This window comes from Zonotrichia albicollis, chromosome Z, assembly GCF_047830755.1.
Source record: "Zonotrichia albicollis isolate bZonAlb1 chromosome Z, bZonAlb1.hap1, whole genome shotgun sequence".
NCBI classification, from domain to species: domain Eukaryota; kingdom Metazoa; phylum Chordata; class Aves; order Passeriformes; family Passerellidae; genus Zonotrichia; species Zonotrichia albicollis.
The window spans coordinates 63,704,796-63,730,741 of NC_133860.1; the positions used below are offsets into that span (position 1 = coordinate 63,704,796).

At 40.8% G+C, this 25,946-nt stretch overlaps 1 protein-coding gene across 1 annotated transcript in view; it reads right to left on the bottom strand.

Moving 5' to 3' along the window:
• Positions 1 to 863: 863 nt before the first annotated feature.
• Positions 864 to 25,946, bottom strand: part of LOC102064408 (neuronal acetylcholine receptor subunit alpha-7) — a 62,320-nt gene continuing 37,237 nt past the window's right edge. The window contains exons 8-11 of the mRNA XM_005486270.4: positions 25,487 to 25,681; positions 22,445 to 22,531; positions 9,794 to 9,903; positions 864 to 4,622 (exon numbers count right to left, since the gene is read on the bottom strand). Coding sequence (XP_005486327.1) covers positions 4,101 to 4,622; positions 9,794 to 9,903; positions 22,445 to 22,531; positions 25,487 to 25,681 — 914 coding nt within the window. The 3' untranslated portion in view covers positions 864 to 4,100. The remainder of the gene's footprint in view (positions 4,623 to 9,793; positions 9,904 to 22,444; positions 22,532 to 25,486; positions 25,682 to 25,946) is intronic.

The window sequence follows — 25,946 nt, forward strand, 5'->3', positions numbered from 1 at the left end:
TTTTGAAAGCACTTGAGACACAGCCACTGTTAGTCCCATATGTGGACAGGAGAAAAATGGTGTGAATATTTGTGTGATTAACAGACTTGATAAGGAGTCAGAGATCTGAAGACCATCCAAAGTGGTGTCAGGAAGCAGTTGTGATAGAGTTAACTTTAGCAGCTGCAGCATCAAACAAACTCAAGACACTCTTCTACTGTGGCCAGTGCAGAGCCCTTTGTATTCTCTAGATCATACAACAAGAGAGAAAAGGAGCAGCATTCTGAGCATGTGCTTTCTTACCTACATTGAAACTTGGATTTTCATATGTCGCATGTCCTTTCTCCCTTAGTCTCTTTGTCATCAAGAAAAGAAAAAAAACAAAAACAAACCTAGAAACCCTTGTTTAGCAACTAATTCCAAACTGGGTATGTAATTCTGGAAAGCCTTTCAGCCAGAGGATCATTGCTCAGCCCAATCCCTTAACCCAGATGTAACCTCACCAAGTGTTTAACGGAGTTCTAAATTTTTTGTCCCAAATTCTGCCAAGAGGAGCCTCACAAAAGGGAAGGCATTTCAGCCTTCAAACCCTAAATATTTTGCCTTTATTTACTTCTGTAGGGATTTCTCAGTATTGGGGGATTTCTCAATATTTAACATTCTTATTGTCTAAAATCCCAGATTAGTCCTGTTCTTCATTAACTTTCTTCTGATTTATAGCATCCTCTTTTCCTAGGCACTTGGTAATTCAGAATAATGGATTTAGATCATGATCTTCTATTTCTTAATTGTCATCAAACTGAAAAGTTAATTTCAAATGAAAGATGTATGAAACCTTACTGTAATATAGAAATATTACAGTAATATTTATTATGTAATATTTATTATGGCAGATAAATTAGAAAACTTGCAAGACAAAAATTGACTTCCAAAACCAAAGAAACCACAGACTTTCATGTGTGTATCTAGACATGCTAACTCATGAGTCAAAAGTAAAGATTATGTTTGATTATATGAATTGTTCTTTATGTTTGATAAATAAACCAGGAGAGATTCTCGTTTTATTATGCTGAATAGCTTTTTTGCAGAAACCTATTGTGCCTTTTGGGAAATAAGGTGCTCCTCAGCAAGGTAAAGTGCACAATGACCTTTACTATCATGTTCTGTGTTATAAGGGGACAGTAAGGTCATCATTCCTTGTGTAAAATTTCTACAAGTGCTTGGATTTTGTGGGTTAGTTTCTTGTTGCCATTTAACTTATGCAATCAATTTGGGATTTTTTCCTTCTCCTGGAAATAAATACACCACGACACTAACTGGTGATGCCATAAAGAGCTGTGAATTAATATGCCCGAATCTTTTAAGTGTACTATAATTCTCAGGAAAATCTTAGATTGGTTCACACTTTATTCTGCAATATTCTCAATGTACAGTAACCATTTTTCTGTGCTATTTTACACTGGTTTTTCTACAAACTTTGCGTAGCAATGCTATTGCCTTTCAGGAGGCCAAGTGATAAGTGGATAGCAAAAGGATCTGCCTCATATGCAATCTGAAAAAGTAATCAGCAAGTAGTTTAAGTCCAGTGTGAAGAGTCGTAAATTGCAATTTGAGTTTTAGGGCATGTCTATAAGGGACAATCTAACAGTACAAAGTCATGGCCTATAAATGGAATTTTTTTATTTCTATCAACTTTTACATATGAAAAAAAGTTATTTAAACTAATTTTTCACTGTTGCTTTCAGATAGTTTCCATCCTCATTCTGATCTTAAGGTCTATGCATCTAGTTAAAAATACTCTTATACAACAACTCATTTAATGTAAGGGAGAAATGCTTTGCATGAGGATGCTAAGTTATTTTGACTATGTGCTTTAAAATCAGCTTTTGCCTTTTTTATCCTGTTACTGAAAATTACTTACAAAAATGCTTTTCAAGCAAAAATATTAGTGGTCCTTGAACAAGTGCTCTAAAGTTCATTTAGCATCCTTTATCACAAGTTGCAGAAATAATGGGATATTTAGACTTTTAACTAAGAGAAAAATGAAATTAGTATTTCAGCTGCTGTCCAAGAGAAGAGGTATAACTGGTATAACTAACCCAAACCCCCAGAATGATTCTGCTCTTCACTGAGGTTTTTCTATTAGGAAAAACCTTCCTGAATTACATTCTATACCTCAGCAAGGACAATTTTGTAAGCAGAAGCAGCAAAATGCACAAGAGAAATCACCAGGTATTGGCAGTTTTCTCTGCAGTCTTGGAAAGAGTTACTTAGAGCACAGTGCTCCTCTCAAGAAGAAGAGATCTCTCTGAAATATGGATAGAATTAGCAAGGGATTTTACCATTGTAACCACTTGGAGCTGCACCTGGAGCTGAAGTAACCAGGAAAACTGTGTGAAATATAAAACAGGTCACTGTAGTGAGGGCCTTCTTAGGCTGACCTCCTTAGGTGCTTTTTTGAACACAACTCCAAGAAGTATGATAAATCCATGGTGGTGATCTAATCTTACTGCTGCAGAGGTTTAACATTCAAAACAGTGAAGTCTCCATTTAAAGCCAAGTATCACCACCTAATAAAGGCCATAGTGGAAAAGCTGAGGGACTTTTTCATTTAAGAAATAGTAGCTTATTCAATCCATAGAACTACCAGCTTCACCATCCATTTTAGATGGAAGTACTTCCCGTTGAGTAAAATCATGATCATATTCTTTCTCTAATGATGATGGCGTGAAGGATCCCATCATGCAGATAGGGGAAATCCTAATTTTTTACTAACCCTGGAAGAACAGTAAGTTGAAAGTCAGCCAGAGAACAAAATAGATTGTTATTTTCTTCTAGTAAACATTCAGAAAACTGCTGTGTTACTCCAAAGGGGAAAGGTGTCTACAACAGATCATGTTCTTTTGCAGCTCTGCTGTGATCAGCAGGGAAAATAAAATCATGCAAAAAAGGTGTCACTCCCATCCACAGTACTGAGTAGAAAAAAGCTGATATTAAGAATAGAGCTTTTTTCCCCACATATTCCAGGAAGTGGCATAATTCAATTATGTTTTATTAATATATAGACATTATATTAGAGAATATTTAAGGACAAAAATTTCATAATAAGCATTGATACATTAAAATTGAGCAAAATAAAGTTTGTCTTTTATACACTCCTTTTAACAAAGCCTAGTGACCACATAGAAAGGAAACTGTACTAATAGAATTTTCAAAAAAATACTACTTCAGTGGTATAGACTGGATAGGAAATCTGAGCCAAATTAAATCCGTCGACCATTTCCTAGATATTATGGAGCCACAAGATTCTGCCTTAATTGCACAGAGTTAGTTAGTGTTAGGTCGGCAACTGTGTTCCAAGAAAGCAGTGATATTTTAAACCAAGTAGACTTTCCAGATGACAGAAACAGTTAAGTAAGCATTGTAAATTACATAGATGATTGTCAACAAGGAGAAAGACATTTCTTTCCAATGTCAAAAACAATATTTCCTAATTTAAATTTTAAAAAATAACCCGAAGTGATTTTCTGGGAAAGATACAGTCTTAACAAATTTACCAAGAAAGCATTGTAGTCGTTGTGCTAGCTTGAGCTAATATGATGATGGTTTATTCTCATAAATACAATATACAGCATCATGAGACTGTGGAGATACGTCTTTCAAATCTGAGAAGTGCATGTCACAGCCACACCAAACAATAATTATAAAACACAGATATACTGAAAACAATAAAATTATGCAAAAAATTATAGTCTTCAATGGTCATTTAAATTAACGATATCCAAAAGTTCACAAATTCAAAGTAACACATTGATACTAATGTTAACTTGTAATAAATATATTATAGTATTGTAATGTATTGAATTCTTGTCTATCACTTACCACAGATCATGACAAAATTACATGTGGCACTAGTCTATGAAATAAGTAACGGAGTTCAATACATTTACTATTCAGAAACTACAATCACTAACATCAGGAATAATTATGTCCTGAAATTATTTTAATCCCCTTCTGTGTATGTTAGCACATATAAGTACACTTCTCTATTTGAGTTAAATTATCTAGTAAAATTACTGGCAATATTCACTTTTTGATTATCATGCTCATCTTTGAAAACCTTATGCAAAATCCTTTGAAACAGCTTCTATAAAGTTTGGAGCAGACATGAGTATTGTAAATGTGCAAATGATGGCAAAAAGGGTAAATGCAACCAGACATAATCTGTCTATGACAGCAGCTGCAAACTTCCATTCACTGCAGATCTCTTCACCCTCATCTTGTTTCCTGAACCGCATCGCTATGAACTGGACTTCCTCCAGGATCTTCACCATCACTGGAAGAGTGTCCATTAAAGCTTTCTTTTGCACAAGCTCAATATCTTCTGCCAAGGGGCAGGTCATCTTCCCACCTTTGCTGCCCAGGTCGTTCTGCTGTGGGCAGCACGGGCTCTCCATGGCATGGTAGCTGTAGATGGTGTTGCCGTTGCTGGACTGGTGCCCGGGAAGGACGCTCACTTCCATGCTGTTCACGCTCAGCTGCTGCTTGGAATAGCTGTACTTGCAAGAGAGGGGCTTTATGTTTTCCCCAGGTTTTTTCATTCGTAAAAACCAAGCACACCAATTCAGCAGGACGACGCGGACCTGAAAGAGAGTTACCATGGCAGAAATACAGGAGACTCTTCATCATTTAGAAAGTTTTTGTGACTATTACAGTTAGTCTGCACAGTTTCTTAGAAATACTGATGGATTTCTGTGTTCTCCAGCTATCTGCTTTCAAAATGGTTATTTGAGGGTCTAGCCTTCTACTAAGGATAGCCCTTTTTTGGATCTGTCTTGAACATAGGGATTTTCAATGCCCACTTTGCTTATAAAGCAAAAGAGATGTAAAAATCTTACTTTACAAAATGGTCCTTGGAGACTCATCTTTATTAAAGACTTTGAGATGTCTGCAATTGAGCAGACAGCCCAAAATTGGCTGCGTGGTTTTCAAACCAAATTTCTCAGATTGTAAGGAAAGAGATACAGTTAAATATTTTTGGGTGTCAATGTTTAGATTTTGCTGACAGATTCTAGAACATTTTCCAGCCCTATTGCTATTGTTTACCTCTAAATAAAAGACCTTGGTGGGGTTTTCATGGATTTTTTGAAAGCTATTTTATACTTCTTTGAGGAGTTCAACTACAGCAGGCTTTTTTTTTCAAAAGAGTAAATCTATTACATTTAGCAGTTCAAAATCTAAGTGCCGCTATTAACTGCTGTCATTTTCCTGTGTGCTGGTGCATCACAAGATGCTCTAACATGCACATGGCAGATTGTGCCTCATATGCTTCTTGTCAAGGTCATTAAGTGAGCTAACTCCAGAGAGTGCTTCCAGAAATTTTTTCCAGTGAACTGACCTTCAGATGTTTGGTCTGAGCCTGAGCCTGCTAGAATTCCTACTGGTAACATATAAGGCAGGAAAAAGGCTGTGGATTCAGTAATGTCTTGTGTGAAGAGCAGCCAACTAAATTAGCAAAATCTTGTAATTATAAGATCCTCCAGGTGTTATGCGCTCAAAAAGGGCATTTACAATGCACTTGAGAGGGACCCTCCATGCATACAGGCCTCTTTGCTGACTTTATTATCCTGGTTGCAAGCCAAACAATCTGACATCAAGAAGGAAACAGATGTGGCCTCTGGTTTTCCCTTTGAGCCTTGACTCCCAAGGACTCCCTGTGTAATCCTGCTTACTTTGGTCATGTTTGACTTGGGACCACATTTTGACTGCAAAAATGTTTCAGATGCAGGAAAAATTGACTCCTGTATTTGCACAGTACAGATACAGGAATGGGAAAATTACAGCTAGCACTTGGAGCTACTGCTGTAATGACAAGCATAATTTCAGAAAGGAGGAAGCCTAAGTAATCACAGATAGGAATAATAATAATAATAGCCAAAACCAATGACCAGTGAAAGATAGTTACACAATTTTTTAATTCTGCAAAGTGAGCTCTTTTATGTCACGGTCCTGTAACATTTTCTGTGAGCTGCTTTGCTTCTCTGCCTCTAGTCAATGTTTTGTTCTTCATCATTGTCATGGTTTTGGCTAGAATAGAGTTAATTTTTTACCTAGTAGCTGGTACAGCATGGTGTTTTAGATTCAGTATGAGAATAATGTTGATAAAATACTGATGTTTTGGTTGTTGGAAAGTAGTGCTTACCCTGAATCAAGGACTTTTCAATTTCCTGTGCTCTACCAGTGAGCACATGCACACAGTGCCATGAGGAAGCATAGCCAGGACAGCTCACCTGAACTAGACAGAGGGATCTTCCAAAAGGATATAAAGTGTGGGGAGTTGGTTGGAGGCTGTCAATTGCTTCTCAAAAACAGGCTGTGCATCAGTCAGCAGGTGGTGAGCAATTGTATAGTGCATCACTTGTTTCTCTTGCGTTTTATTACTCTCTCTCATCATTGCAGTTATTATTTTTATTATTGTTACTCATTATTATAATTAATATTATTCATATTATTATATTGTATTCTGTTTCAATTATTAAACTGTTCTTCTCTCAACCCACAAAGTGTTGGAGTTTTATTCTCACCATCACTAGGGAAGGGAGCTGGGATGTCAGCAACTGGCTGTCTGGTACTTAAATGCCAGCTAGATTTAAACTATGAAAGTCCTGCAAGACTGTTTTCCATTATTCATATTATTTTGCTTTAAATATTTCATTATTTTTCTCCACAGTCACTACAAACAAATAGCTACCCATAATGTTGCAGCCTGAAAAACAGATTCTACCTTTAATTGAACTTAATTATAATGTGCTCAGACTGCTCATGGACACAAAATGGGAAAACATGGAACAAAATAAAGGTCTTAATTTCTAGCAATGTGTCAACAGTGTCATTTGCAAAGGGGAGAGAGAAGTTAATTCTACAGGAGTGTGAAATTCCAAAACACTTAGTCAGACAAACTTTCTTATTAGAAAATGTTAATACATCTGCCTTAGCTGTGAAAGGATACATGAGGTGAAAAAGCACTTTTATATTGGAATGCTGCTTTTTCCTTCAAGACAGAGTTTTTATTCCTTAGGGAAATTACTTTTATAACTACAGTCAAACCCATTTCCCATAGAAAAATAAGTACCCAGAAGACAGTAACACAGCTTTTAATTAGCTTGGATTTCAAATGCCCTATTTCCTTGAAAACACAGACACTCAGGCATCAATCTGTTCTTGTCATAACAATTACTTCAAGAGACAGCTGTAGCATACAGGTTTTTGGATTACAGCTGTATGAAAATATGAATCTACACTTTCACCTGCATTGTCGTATATAGAATTCTATGAAGGAAGTACACAGGTACAGCTGTCTTTAGAGGTCAACAACCCCTCTGTGAGCCTCTCCTATCTATAAAACAGCTGTACTCCTAGCTTCCATCACAGCCACCAGCCTGGCCTAGCCCAGAGCAGACAGTCTCCAGTTAAAGCTCTCTTGATAAGGGACATCTGCACCTAGGAGAACTGTGCATGTCTGAGTTTGAACCATATCAACAGAGAAGCCTGAAACACAACAAACCTGCTTTAAGCACAGCAAAGAGCCAGAGTTCTCTTGCCTTTTCCCACAAAAACCCTTCTTCCCTCAGTGCTTGGTCTCTCTATATCTCTTTACCATGAAACAGTCTTGGCTGTCAGTGGAGAAAGGTCAGTTGAGCTGTAGTCCATACCTGATGTTATCCACTCCCAAACAGCTCCTTAGCTGGGCCTTCTTTAGCATTTTTTTCCATGCTATCTCAGCAGACATTATCAAAAGTGTCCATCAGCCAGCAGCTCTCATTTCTCAACTGAGTAGCCAACAAATGCCCTGACTGAACACCTTGGATTTAAATTCCTCTCTTGGAAAAAGCTGGTTTGCAAGTCATCAAAGATTAATAGAAAGGAAGACACAATTCTAAGCAATGGTATAAGGAAAATGAACACCTACAGAGAGGATAAACACTAACAGGCCCTCTCCTCCCTCTTCTATTGCAAAGTGCAAGCACAGACCCCTTGAGAGACAGGCAGGGAAAAATCTGCTCAACTGTAAATGGTTTAGAAAGCAGCTGTGTTTAGGAAATGCATCCATTCAAATCTTCTGGGTCTGCAGAAGCTCCCACACATGCCAAACTGTCCAATGCCTCTCCCTGCAACTGACTCCAGCAGACAAATCCATTTAAGCAGGAGGTGAGAACAATCCTGTAACACTATCCAATTAATCAGGGCTAGAGCTTGTAATAAGTTATGCCTGGCTCTGACATGAAGAGAACATTGTGGGAATAAGTAAATGGTAAGCGCAGCAGCTGGTACTGGTAATGCAGAAAAATGTAATGCAACAAATTTTCTTCTTTCTTAAGCTACTTCTTCACTTCAGGTTTTTGTTTTTTTTTTTTTTTTTACTGAGCAAAAGTCATTCGAGGTGTCTGTAAGAAACACCTGATATAGGTGGACAGGCAAAACTTAAAAAAAAAAAAAACACAACAAGAAAAACCCCAAAACAGCAACAAAAATAATAGAGACTAACACAAATTCTAACAACTGAGCCTTGGCTATGGCTTGTAGAGTATAAGTGCTTACTTTTATGGGGTCAGCCTCTTCCCTACACACTTGGCATTCACATTTTTCCTCCTGAGATCTCTCAGCCCTGTAAACTTGTCTGGTCTGCACCTTTTGCAGTCTATCATCTGCACCTCCCAGTTATGCTTTCCTCAGTTTTTGCTTCCTGATGGCATGTTGTGTAATGTATGTCAGTTCAGCTGTCAGGCCACTGAACAAGGTTTCTCCTGAAGGAGAATTTGTGTTTCCAGACAAGAAAACATGAGACTGGTAGAGAGCAAGAGCTGACTTGCAGGGCCTGTGAGGTGGACTAACATGAGGCATTATGTCTGGGCTAGTCAAAAAGCAATAAAATGGGTTCTGTTACACTGCTGCAAAATCTGTCCATGACGATATCTGAAAAATGTTTCCCATATATGTACCCTCAGGTTTTGCCTACAAGCTGGTTCATCCAGAATGCACATTCTCTGCTGCCTTGAAAGTAAGAGGTTTTTTAATCATACAGCACTTTGGGAAATAATTGGGAAATGTCAGGATAATTGTGTAGCATGAAAAATGTGGTGAACAAGATATCAGAGGATGTTGTACAACCAGTCTCCTACAAACAGGGTGGTAGATAGTTGACTGTGACTATCTGCTTCTGCTTTTGTCCTTTTTCATTCTCTGAACACAAGCATATCTTGCCTATTTTAAAATCTTTTAAATAGATAGAACATAATTTTCTTTTAACTTGAAAATCTAAAGGAAACATTCCATTTGAAAGCCAGCTGGCATTGGTGCCAGACCTCTCTGGGCTGACAAAGTCTGCTGCTGCAGAGAAAAGAGGGTTCACATGCTAATGCACTGGGAATAGATCAAATGGCTGCAGACAAACTGCCCAGTAGAGACTAGTGCTTGTTTAGCACATTCTGTCACTTGGGTGGTGAATGAGATAACTTTGCAATGACTCAACCACTCCATCATAATATTGAAAACAAAGGCCAAATAGGAGGAACTATTTTTAATGGAGAATAGGAGAAACTGGCTTTAGTGGAAAAGCACATTTAGTATGCTTGCTCTTTCCCTTTAATTGCAAACAAAAGCATCAACTATGCTGTTTGTAACTGACTCTTCAAATTAATGGAAAACTACTTCTGCCTCTCATCTATAACAAGTTAACAAGTTTATTGTAGCTTTTAGACAATTTTCTTTTCTTTCAGTAGTAACCTCCTGAATGTTTCTCACCAAAGCTGCTTACCCATTTGGGCATCTTTCCTGCTTGGGGGTCATGATGGTGAAACTGCAGAACCAGCACTGTTACCACCACAGACAGACCAACGATGACCATGATGCTAGCGAAATACTGAGCTGCAAGCAAAAGGAGGACTTGGTTACAGGGGGGGAAATACAAGGAGCACATAATATTATTCCTTGGCTATGCCTCAAGAGCTACATTTGAGAAGCACTGCATCACATCTGAACACCCTCTTCTCTGGTTTGCTGCACTGGAGCATTTGAGCTGTGTATCTGCTCAATTCCCTTCTCTCCTGTGAGGGCAGGCCCTGAACACACAGAAGGTGAAAACTGTTCGGGTTTTGTCCCTGAAAAGGAGTCCAGGGCCTCACAGTAAGAAGACCTTTGTGCTTGCTGCCAGGACAGTGAGAAGTTGAGCTGACAACATCCACTGAACACCAGCATTCCCAGTCCTAGGCCTTCCATGGTACCAGCAGAAGTGCTGGAGGAGTTGCTGTCCTCTTGGTGCCTCTGCATCCCTCCAAAAAGTGTCACCAGTTCCCCACCTTTGCACCACTACTGCTCCCAGGTGGCTAGGCATATTTCTCATTACTCTTCTTAGCACTCAAGACCACTTCTTCCAGTTCCTGTAAAGTACACTAAAGCCTCTTTGAATGCTAAATTTTAATCTGCCGTACAGGAAAGAAACCAAGATCTTGAAAGCCAGAACTGAGGCTTGAAGCCACATCTCCTAAGTGGCAGTACAGCTTCCTCATGCCAGAAGTGAGGTTGATGCGCTGGAGTGTAAAGCAGAATTGCCCAAGGGGTAATGACATTTGAAGGCTTCAGTGGCAAAATACCAGGGAGCATTACTGTTGGCTGACATAATGGTGCAATGTGGGAGAGCACATCACACTGCCCCGGACTGCAGCCTCTTGCAGCCCCCGGCCCTCCCTCCTGCAGCCTGAAGGTTAAGTAAAGAAATCAATCAAAGCTCCAAAGCAAGTTTTGTTCTGCCTGTGTTCCTTAATACCAAATCCTACTCCTTTGGGAGCAAAAAGCTTGTCTACAATAAGGAGGTTCTAAGGCCTTCCTGAAAACAACGCTGGAATTGCTTCAAGAGGTATGGCTTTTCATGACAAAATTAATTACGTATCTAGATTAGAAGAATAGTCCCAAGGGTGAGATGAATTTAAAGGTCTCTATTGCACTTATTCATAGAGAGGAGAGTCAACAAGCAGGCAGAAGCAGAGCAAACCAGGTTTCATGGGAGTTGTTACATGTCCCATGTTACAGAAACACAGCAGTGTTGATATTGTTGGTTTAATTACTGCCATGAGTGAGTAAATAACTTCATTAAACTCTATGTATTTTGATGCCACCAGGCTTCAAAGGCCTGACATTGTCCATTTAAAATGGCTTTAGCTAAGATTTTTCACATATCCTTGGAAAATTAGTCACAGGGTTAAACTTGGAAACAACCTGATAATATCTGACTGAAGATCCTAGCCAATGATTAGCAAAAGCATTGATGCTCCCAAGTTTTTTTGTGCGGTAAAGCCAGGAACAGATGTCAGGAAACTGCTGTATAGAACAGCTGTTAAACAGAAAACAGTTCTCTCCAGAACAGCCTGGGAACCAGAAGGGAGCCAGGGACCCATAAAGAAAGATATTTTATAGTTTTGCCTGGTGGTAGGCAAGGAAGAAGTTGGAGATGTGTCATCTGCATTTTGAGGGGAGGAGTGGGGTGCTCCCATTCAAGGTACCCTGAAGTCTTCAGTTGGAAAGTGAGGATGGAGGACATAGTGCACGGTACTTGAGCCCTATGTGTTAGTGTGAGGCAGTCAAATGTGTACAAGACATCTCTGAAATCTGGCAGGTAGATCTATGCCCATCAGGTAGGTGCAGGTGCAGTATACAGAGAGAAAGTCACAAAGTCCTGGAAATGCCCAGCACAGCTCTAAGACTGGATTTTGGCAGCCCTAAAGAGACAACAGTGAAAGTGGAGCAAAAATATAGCAATAACTGGCACAGCTGCTGGTCTTTCACATCTCTAGCCGGAGATATGATTAGTTCTACCTTCTCCTATCACACAAAAGGAGGCTGTGCCTCCTTTTGTGTGACAGGAGAAGGTAGAACTAATAGCCATTGATCACAAAGGAATTGCTACACATCCCCACACATCCCCTGGACTGAAAACTCTGACTGTCCTTACAATCTAGAACCAGGCAGGGATGGCCAAGACCCTGGTCCAGACTCACTGACCACTCCCCTGTAAGGGAAGGGAAGGAAAGCCCTCAGAACTCTGTGGGTATGCCCACAAGGCAAAAAGAAAAAAAAAGGGTACGGCTCTACTCACTCAGCATTTTCTGATTTTTCTTCCAGGGTTTAATCCTACATCCTCTCTTTCCTGGCAGCAGAAAAACATAGTCTTACTGCAGCAGGAGAACTGATGAGGAAGACTCCTGTGCTGTCCTCCATGCACCTCCTTAAAAGCATGGCCTAATCTTCCAGTCTGCTCATTTCTGTTCCTGACAGTCTTTTGCCCTTGCACCAGGAAGGTAAAACTCATCACTTGGTGACAGCTACAAGGGCTGCTGTCCCTGTTCACCTGTGATGAGCCAATTCAGTTTTGTTATGCCTCAACAATGGTTGTCAGAGGCACGCAGGGCAAGGGTTGCACTTGTGCCACATCCAGGAGGCAGCTAGGAGAAGATGGAGGAAAGCCCTCTTTTTCCCTCTGTCTTCTCTCTCTCTCTCCCTCTCTCCCATTTTTCTTCCTCTTGCTCCATCTTCTCTAGCTCTCTTTAGTAGAGTAAATCCTTTTTATTTTGTCTTTTCATTACCAATAAATGGTTATCAGATATAACATTTGCCTCTTTTGGCTTAATTTTGTTCCAGACCATCCATTATTAAAAGAACTCCTTGCAGTTCCCCACAGTGAAACTCAACATAACCTCTGGCACCCTCTCTGATTATGACTATGACTCAGCCTTCTGCAGCAACCCTGTGAGCAGAGAAGCCTTTCTGCTTAAAGGATCAAGCTACAATGCTCATGGATAACACTTCCCTTGGAGCCACAAGTCTTCAGTCTTCACTCATTCTACCCTAGCCCCACACTGCCCTGAATTAGCAAACTCTCTTTCTGGATCTCCACTGATGTGGCTGAGCACAGAAATAGGATGTGGTCCGGTGAGGTGGGGCATGGTGGGGTACAAGAGACCAATGAGATTTGGTCTCCCAAGTAACAGCCTTGGCCTAGCCACCAGATCTTTCTAGCAGTATTTTAGGAACCATCCTAAATCCTTCATTTAGGCCTTTGAAGCTGTTGCCCCCACAAAGTCCTGTGCCCATGTGTCTGTTGGCGGAGGCAAAAGCAAATCTGGTTTTACAAAGAAGCTCAGCCCCTTTTACTTAAACTGCAAGAGGAAAATGCTTAACAACTCCCACTAAACATCCCTCTGTGTCCTACTTGTTACTCCTAGTTATTAGATTAGCTTAGAATCTTTAACAATTCCCTTCACTGTGGGAAGTGTCAGGCACAGCAACCCCAGATCAGGGTGCATGTGAAAGACCAATGATCTGGTTGCTGATAATTCACCTGATCTGAGGCAGAGCTTGGAAGTGACTGCTCTGGGTAACTGCCACAAGCCAGAAAAATGCACCAGACAACCTGTTAGACAATGCATTCTTCAAAGCCATGTTCTTCCTATGCTCAGGCTCCATCATTCACAGCCTAAATGGTGAACAAGACATCTGAAAAATAGGAGGACTCCAAAAGATGCTACCCATAACCACTGCATGCCTCACCATCGGCAACCTCGCCCTAATCGGAACACCATTCCTAGCAGGGTTCTACTCAAAAAACCAAATCATTGAAAGCCTAAACACATCCTACCTAAACACCTGAGTCCTACTTCTAACCCTTCTAGCCATATCGTTCACCGCAGTGTACACGATCTGCATGACCGTATTCGTACAGACCAGCTTCATTTGAATTCCACTCTGTGTTAGGAGCCCCTCAACATGCCTCAGGGAAACTGAGGTCTGTACCAGTCACTTTTAAATGCTCTTCATAGGTTTTAAAATCAGTAGGTTGCTTTCTTCAGCAGAGTTGAGTGAACAGAACAGCTGGTTTGGATGCTTGATTGATCTTCAAGAAGTATGAAATATTTGCTCTTGTACAATTGATATTCTTCCTTTTCTTTGCCAGAGGAATTATGTAACAATTAGGACATAATTGTTACATAATTTTGACATCTAGGAGTTGTCATCATCTGTCCCAGGACAATCAGAAGATGATCAGGTGCTATTATAATAACAAATATGGATCTAATAAAACCACAGATAGTCAGAAGATCTTCTAAAAAGTCAGTGAGAACAGCTATTTGTTCTTTGCAGGCAGCTATTTATTTATTGATGTCACCTACATCAAAAATATAGCAATCATTTGCAATTCATAATTCGAAGAGCATTCAGAACCATTTTTTGATGTTTTTTGTCATTATCTGATGTTAGAGAAGCACCTTAGCATTATTTTAGAGATGTTTTGGAAGACATACTGCTAAAGTGGAACTTGACTAACTTCAAGGACTCATTAGGGTAAACAAAACAGAATGCCTAAGATGAATGTTTTGTCTTGATTTTGTCATGGAACAGTGGTATCGTATCATATATCATATCATATCACATCACATCATATCAATTATATCATATCATGCCAGCAGTTATCATCTGACCCAGATTTGTTAACATAGTCAATCACAAGCAAGAGAGTATATCTGCACTGTGACCAGTCACGGTCTTCTTGTTCCTGTGAAATACTAGGGGAAGGAGGAAAGTGTTGTGCTCAAATATTCACATTGATCAAGTTGTATGTTGGATGCCTCCCACTGGTGCTCCTGTTTCTATTCTATTTTTTCAGAAAACATCAGGTTTTGCACGTGAAATGAATAACTGGGTTAGAGCCACTCTAAGCCTGGTAATTTCAGTCATTCAGGCTGAATGCTTTGTGTTTCTTGTGATCTCAGAATGAGATATTCACTGCTCCTACTTCTGGAATGGCCCAGGTGAGAGAACTAAAGCCTGTGTAGGTTAATGAAAACCTCAGATACTGGCAGAGGGGCTTCCAACCATCCTTCTTCTTTTCTCCTATGGTAGGGATAAGGCCTGGTGCTCAACAGATACTGTGACAGTCTAAAAATGGTAATGGCCGAGTTACTGGGACACCAAGAAATCAAAGATAGAGGAGAAAGCCTCTTTATAACTTACTGTTGTACACAGACAGCAAAGAAGTACATAAGTGGACATACGATTAGGGTACTAGTGTTCTGAAACTCTTCTCCTTCCACATGCTTTTGAAGAATAGACATGGGAGTTTGAAAAGTAAAACTGTTCTCTAATTTCATTTGACTGTATTCTTCTGTAAAGAAAAAACATCCAAGACTCTTGGCTTTGGAAAAGCATAACTGATCATGGAGATTAAACTCTAAGAGCTGCCATGAATGAGAATTTCTGTTTCATGAAAGAGATTGAGTAGGGGCCTGATTCTGACAAGGTACCAGGCAGGACCATGAAAGGATAGGGGGGGAAAAGCACTCCAAAAACTCAAATAGGGACTGAATAAAGTGAGATGGCATCAGCTGAGAACATACTGTAAGATGACAAAAAAAATAATACTAATTAATCTAATTTTCTCTCTAGGGGGAACAGCTAATGCCTTATGTTTCTAACTTAAAACAATCTGTAACTCCTGAAGGTGAGAAAGCACCACATTGCTTCCCTGCACTAGTAATTTCCAGTCTCATTTGCTCTATGACTAAATGCAAGAAATCACCCCAAGCATCTGCTGCAAAGGTACTTAACTACAGTGCAAAGTGTTCATGCTTACTGAAATGGTGGAGGCATGGTAAGGAACAGCAAGGATGGGACACAGCTGGAAAATATCATTATAATGGAGCTCTAAGCAGCAAGTAAATTGTGATTTTTAAAAAAGCAGAGGAGCTTAGCAAAATAAGACAGAGAAATTTGATTTTGCTAACTGAAGATGGAGATAACTTTATTTTTATTGTGCTTTATTTGATACATGTAGCCAAAATGTCAAGCATCACATGAATATTAATCATAGGAAGTGCCAGTTCCTTGTATTTATGAACCTTTCAAACACTGTCTACATACCAGCTTCCTGGTGTTCCCCACTTTCTGCTATAAACTCATTTTAAAGAAAAATACAGTGGTGTTATTTTGGAGAGAGCTGGTAGAAAATAAGGATTTGCAGCACTTTGAAATTTTTTTGCATGGAAGACAACCAGATATATTAACTACTTCTCCTGTGCAAGGGGAAGCCTCAAATTACAAGGTCTAAAAAGTCTTTACCGAAGAAACAAATCATCTGACCAGCCTGATACATCTGAATATCTCATTTCAAGATTTGGCTGTTGGGCAGAAGCATGCTTTATCTGCTTTGACAAAGTACTTTGAAAATGATACTTCCTCAGAGCATGGGCTAGGATGGACAGAGAGCTGCTAAGTCAGAGCTTATTGCAGCTTTAGTCAAAAGCTGGAAGAGTCCAGCCGTGGGTGCTGCTGGCTGGTTTTTGTGTGACTGTACCTTCTGTGCTACCTGGGGCCTGAACTCAAAGCCTGCGGAGCTTCAACTCCATACAAATGCAAAGAGCTGGGTGGAGTTTTCAAAGCAGGCATTTTAGGTTTGTCTCTGTATGGTGCCACCCTGTCCTCACAGTGGTGGGACTGCAGCATATGAAAACAGAGGTGAATTGCAGGAAGGGGAGGAAGTGCAGACAGTGCCCTGCGGCCCCAAAAGTTTTGCCCCTCTGGAGCTGATATTGCAGGCAGGAGAAAAGAATACACAGGAAGGTGTACTGGTTAGTCTCCTCACAAGCTTGGCCCAAATTTTGGCCATGTCTGACAACATGGGCTGTGGATTGATCAGTCTTTCTGAAAAACTGGCTGATTTTGGTAGAAATTAAGTGTTACATTCAGAGATTAATTTTTTTAAGTCCATGAGCCCAAACTAGCAACTTATCCTGAAGCATTATTGAAGAGTTTCCTTCAACAGTGCATGATAAATTTGATTCTGGTCACTGTTTTATTTGGTACCACTGGATGTGGGACCACATTACCAACAACTGTGTAATCTTAAGGAGACTCCAGCCAAAGGATAGCAATGAAATGTAAGAGTGGCCGTTCAGAATCTGTATTGACTTCGAGGAATTTGTTCCTTAGTGACTTCTTAACGCATGATTTCCTAATCTTAATTAAAAGGTTGCTTTTGGATAGAAAACACTGTTTTATGAAACAGATCAGGGATAAGAAGACTTTAAAGGAATTCAGGCGTATATCTATTGCCTAAGGAAAGAACTCATCCTTTCCAGAGAAGTGGCCATATAACCATTACCAAAACCAGATTCTCATCCACTGTTATTTACCTAGAATAATAGAATCATTTAGGTTTGAAAATACCTCTAAAATAATTTGTTTCAACCATTCACTTAACATGGATCACAATATCTTTATTTTAGAAAATGGTCCTTACTGTGTAGAGCTAAATACCTCCAATGTAGTTTTCAGATTAATTACCCAGTCCTTTGACTTCAAGAGGCAGAGCCTGAACTTGTACAAAGGCTCTAATTAAAATAACAGTACTTGTTGATAGCTGTATTTGTTCAATTTTGATTTAGTTGCTGAAGCAGGAAATCAACACAGTCAGACATGGTTACATCTTCCTATGTAATGCACTGGATAAGTGCAATAATAGGGACTGGAAGGTGCATGAAATCCTCACAAAATTACTGGCATTTATAGTTCAGAACAAATCTGCATAATTACATAGGCTTTTAAAAAGAGAAAAAAACAATTGTCTTACACCTGAGCTGTATCATACAGATTTTATGATTTTACCCAGTTATTAGCACAGTCAGACCAGTAATTTAGTTGTGTATCACATCTGGAGTTCTCTGCATTTCTGTACAAACTTTCCTCAAGTAATGAACTCCAGTTTTCTACTTATATGGACTCTTGGCAAAAGTAACTTTAAAGAGAAAATTAAAAGGAAGTAAAATCATGGCTGCAGCAAGACACACTTCCTGCAAGGCATGATTAAGCTACAGTAGAAAGGGTAAGTTTAGGACACAGCTGCTGCTGTATAGCCATGGTCTGAAAGGCTTTCAGGAGCTATACTCTAGAGGTTTTAAGTGCCAGGAGGGACTTCCAGTACTCTGTAGAGAAAGAATCTTTGTTCATAAAGTTGACATGTGCTGGATTCTAGCCAAACTATTGTGTTTGTAGATGGGCCTTTGACTCTTTTTATTTAAATGGTTGAGCTAATTGCTGAGCTGTGGGTGACTAATGTTTTAAACAGAATCAGAGACATCATTCCCTGGTTCGGCCTTCTCCTTCCATTGGCATCTCTGTGGAAGGGCAGGATTCAAGTTTTGAAATATTGTGGTGCCCGTCTTTGATAGATGTGTGCTGTTGAAAACTGGGCTTTGAAAATAAATATTTTCCCCAAAAGGGAGGGTGTGCTAGAGAAGGATGGGAGTGAGAATGCTGCTGGGCAAGGAGGTACTGATGTGAATGCCCAAGAAAGCAGAGTGAGAGCAGGGGGCAGCCTGTCCAACTGGAACATATGAAAGCTCTACCTTGCATCAGGAGCAGTAGGGTTCTGGTGCTCTAAGGTGCTGAGCTGCCAGCTACTGATTCCTAGGTCAAGTCTTGCCACTTGCTCCTTACAGAAAAAGAAGTTGACCTGTTTTAATATATATTAACATGATAGTTGGTAGGCTGCTGAGAAATGGGAATCTCTTGTCTGGGGAAATTGGATATGTGGACCAAGAGAGTCTCTGCTTTGGGTAGCATTACAAACAGACAGAAAATGCAGAACACATACCAAGGAAGGGGTGACCCATTTTGCAAAGGTACAAAAAAGCAGCTGTCTTGTCCCACTTGCATCCCTCTGATTATTTAATCTGATAGGTGCTTTGTTTGTTTAATTTGAAGTTCCCCTCAACTGAGAGGAACTAACTTATGATTTCCACATTACTCTGTAAATATGTTCCAGATCACAAAAGCTAGTACTTTTCTTGGTGTCATATTAGACCAGTTCTCCTTTGCTACCTCAATAAAGACACTCCAACAGCAGCTGTGATATTTTTCCTTATTATTAGAGATCAGTAGTTAAAGCTGAGGTCAGAAGAAAAAAGCACAGCATGTTAGGCATTAGTGGCTTTGAAACGGCAAAGGCTGTGAGGGTGCAGGCAGATCCAGAGAGGTATGGATGCATGTTTGTTTCTAAAAACTCAGGTCCTAAAAATATAATGCAGATTTTTAAAGCATGTGGAGTCACGTTTTCAAAGTATCTCTGCACCCCAATGCATGAAGACCAATAACAGTGACTCTTCAGCAGATCAGCATGGGATCTTTCTACTTCAAATTATCTGCATCCTTCACAAACCACATGCTTTAGAAGACTTGTTTATTCCTGAAACCTGCTGCTAACCATGCTGATTATTCAAAACTGGAATGAGCTTTCCAAATATACTCATCTTCCTTGTATTAATTCTGAGTACTTTAACTGAACCAGAGATCACACTGAGAAACTGAAGACTATGAGCATGACCTGGCATATTCTATTTAGCAGCTAAAATATTCTCTGTGACATCACCTGTAGGACCACTGTGTGGAAAGGATGTTATGTCACTCTGTTAGAGTAAGGATAAGGTTTTCAGAACTCAAGATAATGTGAAAGTGCACAGTCCAGATTTGAGCACTTACTGAAAAAGAGCTGTTTGGGTGCAGAAGCCAAATGGATAAGCAGTCTCCCTGCAAATTTGGCGTGGAGCAAGAAGATGAAGGTAGGATTTAAAACTAGAAGTGCTGTGGAAGGGAGGTAACAACCCACATGTAAATGCAGAAGTAGCAGACAAGGGTGGAAAAAAATAGTATTGGGGAGTCAGAGCAAGACCTCAAGAATTGTGAAACAAGGTAGAAGATCTCACCATCAGAGTGAGAAAATGCTTTGAGTCTGGGGAATATGCAGGATCAAATGAAACTCTGCACATAGTTGCAAAGAAATAATGTTACTGGAAAACAGATGTTGAGGGACATTTCTCACTACCAGAAGCTCATCAGGAAAAGAAGTTATATGAAGGAGACACTTGGGTGTGAGGGGCTTCTGTCCGGATGGATGAGAGCTGCTGGAGAACTTGTGGATCAGCTTCAGTGAAGAGGCCAAAAGGAGTGATTCTGTTGTGGGAGTGCATAATAGACCATCCCAAGACAGTGGACATGGGGACTTCTTAAAACAACTCATGGAAACTTCTGTCTCACAAACCCTCATTGCCACCAGGAGCTTGATCTACCCTGATGACTGCTCAAAAGGCAGCACATATATAATGTACAATCAGGGGTGGTACACATTGTGCTTCACTAGCAATGAAGAACTGTTTGGGAACATAATAATCAGCGGCAACCTAGGCTGGAGTTATTGTGAAATAGTGAAGCTCAGAACCATTAATTGAGTGAGGACTAAGAACAGCAAAGCATAGACCTTGGACTTCAGGTGAACAGACTTGTCATTTTGGGGAACTAGTAGCTGGGATCCCACCAGGGAATGCTCTGAAAGATAAAGCAGCACAGGAAAACTGCGAGAGTTTAAGCACAATGCCTCCAAATGCAAGAAATAAGTAAGCACACCAGCAGATGAGTGAACTGTGATCTCACGGTAGGGCTTCAGTGCAGAAGAGATAGGGGAAGCAGAGACAGGCTACAAAATGAAAATTTGGAAGCATTTGCTGGTCATTATGGTTGGTGTCAGAAATGTTAAAACTCATTAATTGAAGCTGATGTGGGTATCAAAAGGCAACAGGAAGAGTTTCCATCACTACACAAACAGCTAAACAAGGCAAACATGGACTTGCTGCTGAAAGAAGGAGATGATTCAGTGACAGTGAACAGTGATAAGATCAAGGCAATGTGTACTTTGCCTTAGTTTGCACCATCAAGGTCTCTGATGTCTCTGTGTTTAGAGATGGTTCAAGGATGAGGAACACAACCAGCAATAGCAAGGAAGGACTGGTGTATTGATTGTGAGATCTGAACCTGCCCAAATCCATGGGATCATCAAGAATCCTAATGGGATCATTGCAAGACCAAGGAGATGGAGAAAGAGAGTTTTGCATCCTCTCAAAAGGACAATCCAGAGAACAAGAGCTTTGTCATTCTGACTCTCTCCCTGGGTACATCAGGCAGCAAGTCCTCAGGGAACATTTCTGGACAGTTGAGGAAGGGGGTGGGGATGGGAACAGCCATCCAAAATTTAATAAGAATAAATCATGTCTGACCAACATGATTATCTGCAATAACAAAATATTTGCAGAGAATGAGAGAGTAGTAGATAGCATTTACAGCAACTTTAGGAATTCTCTGATAAGCAGAAATTGCCTGTCATTGCAACATCAAAGTCCGTAAAAATACATAATTATTCATAGTTTTTCTCGGTACAATTCCTACCTTCTGTGATAGAAGACTGTATTAGTAGAAACTGTTCAGGTTAAAGCTAGTGGACTGGCCATAGGCAAGTGTACCTCTTTACGAATTCTAAATGTGATTTGTTTTGTATTATAAGCAGCAAAATGATGTCAACAGTGGTTCAAGATGGCTTGCGTCTCCTCCCTGCACACAAGTTTCTCTTAGAACTGTGTCTGTCTCCATTGTGTCCGAGGTACATGCTCAGGAAGAGGTTTTATTAGTTTTTTGGAAGCTCCTATATAACTCAACGCTAAGAGTCCTGCTGACTTTCACTGAGAAGAGTAAGTTTTTTGGAGGCTTTCAGAAACTCTTGCCTATGGGTGCCATTGTACCTACTGTTGCATGCTTATCTCCTTCCTCAGAGTCAGGCCTAGTCTTAAAGCCTTGAAGAGAGACCATGAAGCTATCTGAGTAAATTTTTTTTTTTTTTTGTCCTAGTCATTATATAACTTTTTTGGGGCTTTCATTATACAAATGTGACGTGCATCTTACATCAGCATCTAGATATATTGTTGACTATTTTGTTCATTTCTGCTGTCTAGAACATGTACTTTAGTCATGGTTTGTATCACAGGTCTTTTAGGTAGTGTTCATTTGTTACTTTGTAAAATAGGACAGGTTTATTTTGTCTACCCTGCAATAAGACCCCATGAGATCAAGGTAAAGGAGCAGTCCTATAAAAACAGAGGCTGTAACAATGTCTGTCTCGCCCACAATCCCAAGATGATGATCTGCCCTGTAGTTTTCAGTATACATTAAAAATGCTTCAATGATATACTTGAATTATGACTGTTGTATCCTGAATTGCTCTTCAGACTGAGGGAAGGCAGGAAGGATTTGTGTAATTGCAGGGAGGTGGTCTGATGCAGCAGAAGAAAAATTAATTTTCTGCCATGTAGAGTCTATGTCCTCCCAATCCCTGATTGCAGTTACCTGCTTATCTATTGTTTCCGGTGCCTTTCTGTAACCTCATGTAGGTCCTTTTCATACATGCACATGGTGAAATCCAGGCTGACATTCCTGACATTGCTGAATGCAAAACTGTGGTAACAGTCAGTCCTCAAATTGGCTTTGAACAGCTCTTGCGAGGTATCATACACAGTGCACAAAGCAGTGAAAATCAACTTACCTATTAGCGGGACAGAGTCAGAAGTTGCAGGCATGATCTCAGCCACGAGCAGCATGAATACAGTCAGGGAAAGAAGGACAGTGATACCTGGAGGGAGTGAACATATTTGGGAAGAATGAGGTAAATGAACTCTGCAGCTGCTCCTCTGATGTCTTTGCTGTTAAATAAAGCATTGTCCTGATATACAGCTAAGGCAAACCCATGACTTCATGTCTGTCAGAGACGATTAGAACTTCCACAAAGTGTGAGTGTTTTTAGATGCAACTCTATCTGCTCTCTTTTCCCTTTTCCCTAATACACACAAACCCTTGCTTCTCTCAAAGTAATGGAGAAATCTTTTTTACTGAGTGAAATGAAGCTTACAAAACTGATGAACTACAGTGCTTTTCCGAAACATTGCACAAAGCCCAAATGATTGTTAAGGGCTAGGAGAGACTTGCACAGACAGCAGCCTAGGTTTTGCTATCACATATTATATAACATCCCTCAAAGACATGCAGTCTGTTATAAAAGAAGCTGTTTATTCTATGTGGAAAGGCTGTTGCTAAACTTAACCATCCTGATACTGAGAAATCAAAAGGTCAATGCATTAACATTAGCTCATATTTTTATGTCAACATTGTACTTCAGCTCAAATAGCTCTTTTCCTTATCCCCATCCTTTATTTCATAGACAGCAATTGTACCCCTGATAGCCTGTGTTTTATTTTTTGTAAGGCAGGCTGCTCAGATACATTTTTTTAACCAAGAAAAGCCCCACTGAGGACAATTCATATGATTTAGAAGTCTCTATCCTGAGACAGAATCATGCACAATTAACTCTTAAGATCTCAGCTGGCCCAGTCTGGTGTATTTATAGGTCTTGCCTATCTCCTCTTGGAAGGAGACCCTTCCCATTTTTATCAACACACACAACAGTAAATCTCATTTAGCCCTTCCCATGGCTGTGTTCACAGGGCACACATGACTAGGTGTTTTGGGAGCTAATTTTTAAGGTGAAAATCCAGTGCCCAGCTGCTGCTGTTCACAGCTCTTCCACTCTTTGCTTCCTAGTATGTTTCATCTGAAAAAGAGAGCCAAGAGTCAATGAGCTGTGAAATGCTGTTCTGGTTTGACATTGGCACTTGCTGCTCCTCTACCTTCAAGAGTCCTACTGCAGATGGGTTCTCTGATAGTCCAGGCAAGGTATTCAATTGTTTAATACCCTCTATCTCCACTGCAGCTATTCCAAAAGCCCACCTGAATCCCTTAGGATCTTTGTAATAGCCATTCCGGAGGAAGTCTATGCCCAAAATACATGGAGCCTCTGGACCAGTCACAATCAGATGTTCCTGCCACTCCTTCCCAGTCAAGCTCACCTCAGCTTCCAACAAAGTCAACTGTTGTGATCCCCCCGTCACTCCAGCAATGGAAACAGGTTCTGTCCCCACGTGTTCCGATGGCATTAAGGTACATTGTGATCCAGTGTCAACCAATGCTTCATAGTCTTGTGGCTCTGATGTGCCAGGCCATCTGATCCACCCCTTCCAAAAAACCCGGTTCTCCCGTGCCTCTTCCTGGCTGGAGGCAGGGCCCCTCTAAGCCAGATTGTCCTTCTTTCCTTGGGCATATGCCTTAGAAGTTCCTTCAAGGGGATTGGACATGTCATCATCATCATCATACTTAACATCTCGGCTACGAGCGACCGGATCTGCTATCTTTTTGGTGATACTTTCTCTTTTCTTCAAATCACGCACCCGTTGTGCCAAAGCAGCGGTGGGTTTTCCATCCCATCTCCTCATGTCTTCTCCAGACTCACGCAGGAAAAACCATAACTCAGCCCGTGGGATGTACCTTCTCTCCCCATCAAAGGAGCGCCAGCGTTGGACACCAGGGCTTCTTCCAGGGTTGTCCTTTTAAGGAGGCTGTGTCCAGTTCCAGAAAATCTCAATCTCTCACCTCTGGGACATCTGTCCCCCCATATTTTATATACCCCCTGGGGCCGAGGGGTACCCACACTGAATCTTCTTTGGCTCTCTTTGGGACATTTCTCCCCCTGGACTCAGTCTCTGTATTCCAGGGAAACATAGCTCTGTCCATGGCTACACAAAAGAGTCCAGCATAAAATGCCACTCCCTCTTCTCCATCTTTCTAACATCTCTCACTCTCTCTCTCTCTGGTCCAGACCTTCATCACTCGCTCATTTCCTTCGTCCTCCTCACCTCTTATCCCTCGTCTAGGAAGGGTTAATGTTCTGTGAAGTTTTCATTGTCCAAAAAAAGGGTTAAAAACTCCTCCAAGCGGCTGGACTCCTGGCTGCACCCCCCAACCATCTCCTCAGCCGGGCTGCCTGCTGTCAGCACATGTTTACTGCTTTCAAGGTAACGGCACACAAACACCGGCTGCACTCTCTCTGTCTGTCTCCAAGGTGAGGGGGGGGGAAAGAGGCTGCCCATTGCTTCCCGGCATTTCTTTAGTTCTTCCTTCCACCCTTGGGGGGAGGGGGCCAGGCCTACCTCTCCCGGGCCGAGCCGCATGGCTTTTCCCCTCCCCCAGCCCAGCCAGCAACTGGGCCGGGGGAGAGACTCAACTCCTTCACCGCCGGAAATCCAAAGAGAGACTGCCAGGGGGAGAGCCCTGCTTTTACCCTGTGTTCTCGGAGGTGGATCCCATTGCCCAGTGGTTGGGCCAGATGGCAATATTCAAATCTGAGCACTCATTGGCCCCATCCACACAGCATCCCAGAAATCCTGTTTCCGGGTCAAACTATGACAAATGCATTGAGATGTACTAAAGTACATAACAACAGGCATGACAGAATATTATCACTGCCGCCTGTGCCAGCAACAAGTTCAGCTTCCTCCCAGGCCCCAAGATACTATATGTAGCAGAGGATGTGTGAATGCCACACAGAAAGCTGTTTCCTTGCTCCTGTAACCAAAAAAGTACTTCTATTGCTCTCTTCTAGTGAAATCTTTCTTCGTTGAGCAACATAGTGCCATGAGGTATTTTTTTTCCTATTTTATAGGACGCTTATAAAACAAATGAATATTTTAGCACTTACCTAAAGAAATCTTCTCTCCAGAATCAGCTGGCAAAAGGAATACAAGCAGTGCTAAACCAGATATGAGGACACAGGGAATGAGTAAGTTCAAGCCATAGTAGAGGGTGCGTCGACGCATGGTGATGGTGTATGTCACATCTGGGTATGGTTCTTTGCAGCATTCGTAGTACATCTCATTCCTCTTCCCTGGGACACCTACAGACAGGATGATCAGAGCAGTGAGGAGAGAGGCAGGACTCTCAGTTACCTCCCTGGACTGGATCAAGAAGTGATGGTTTATGAGCCAATGTGTGTCACCTCTGCTATTCTTGGTCCATCTTCTGTGTTTTCTAGGGTTTGCTTTCATGCCTTCTGAGTTATTCAAACCTAGCTTAGCTAATGAAGCTCATCTGAGACAGAATAAAACAGTCCTGAGCATCACAACCTCAACAATGTGCATTCTGCCTTCCTACATTCTGTG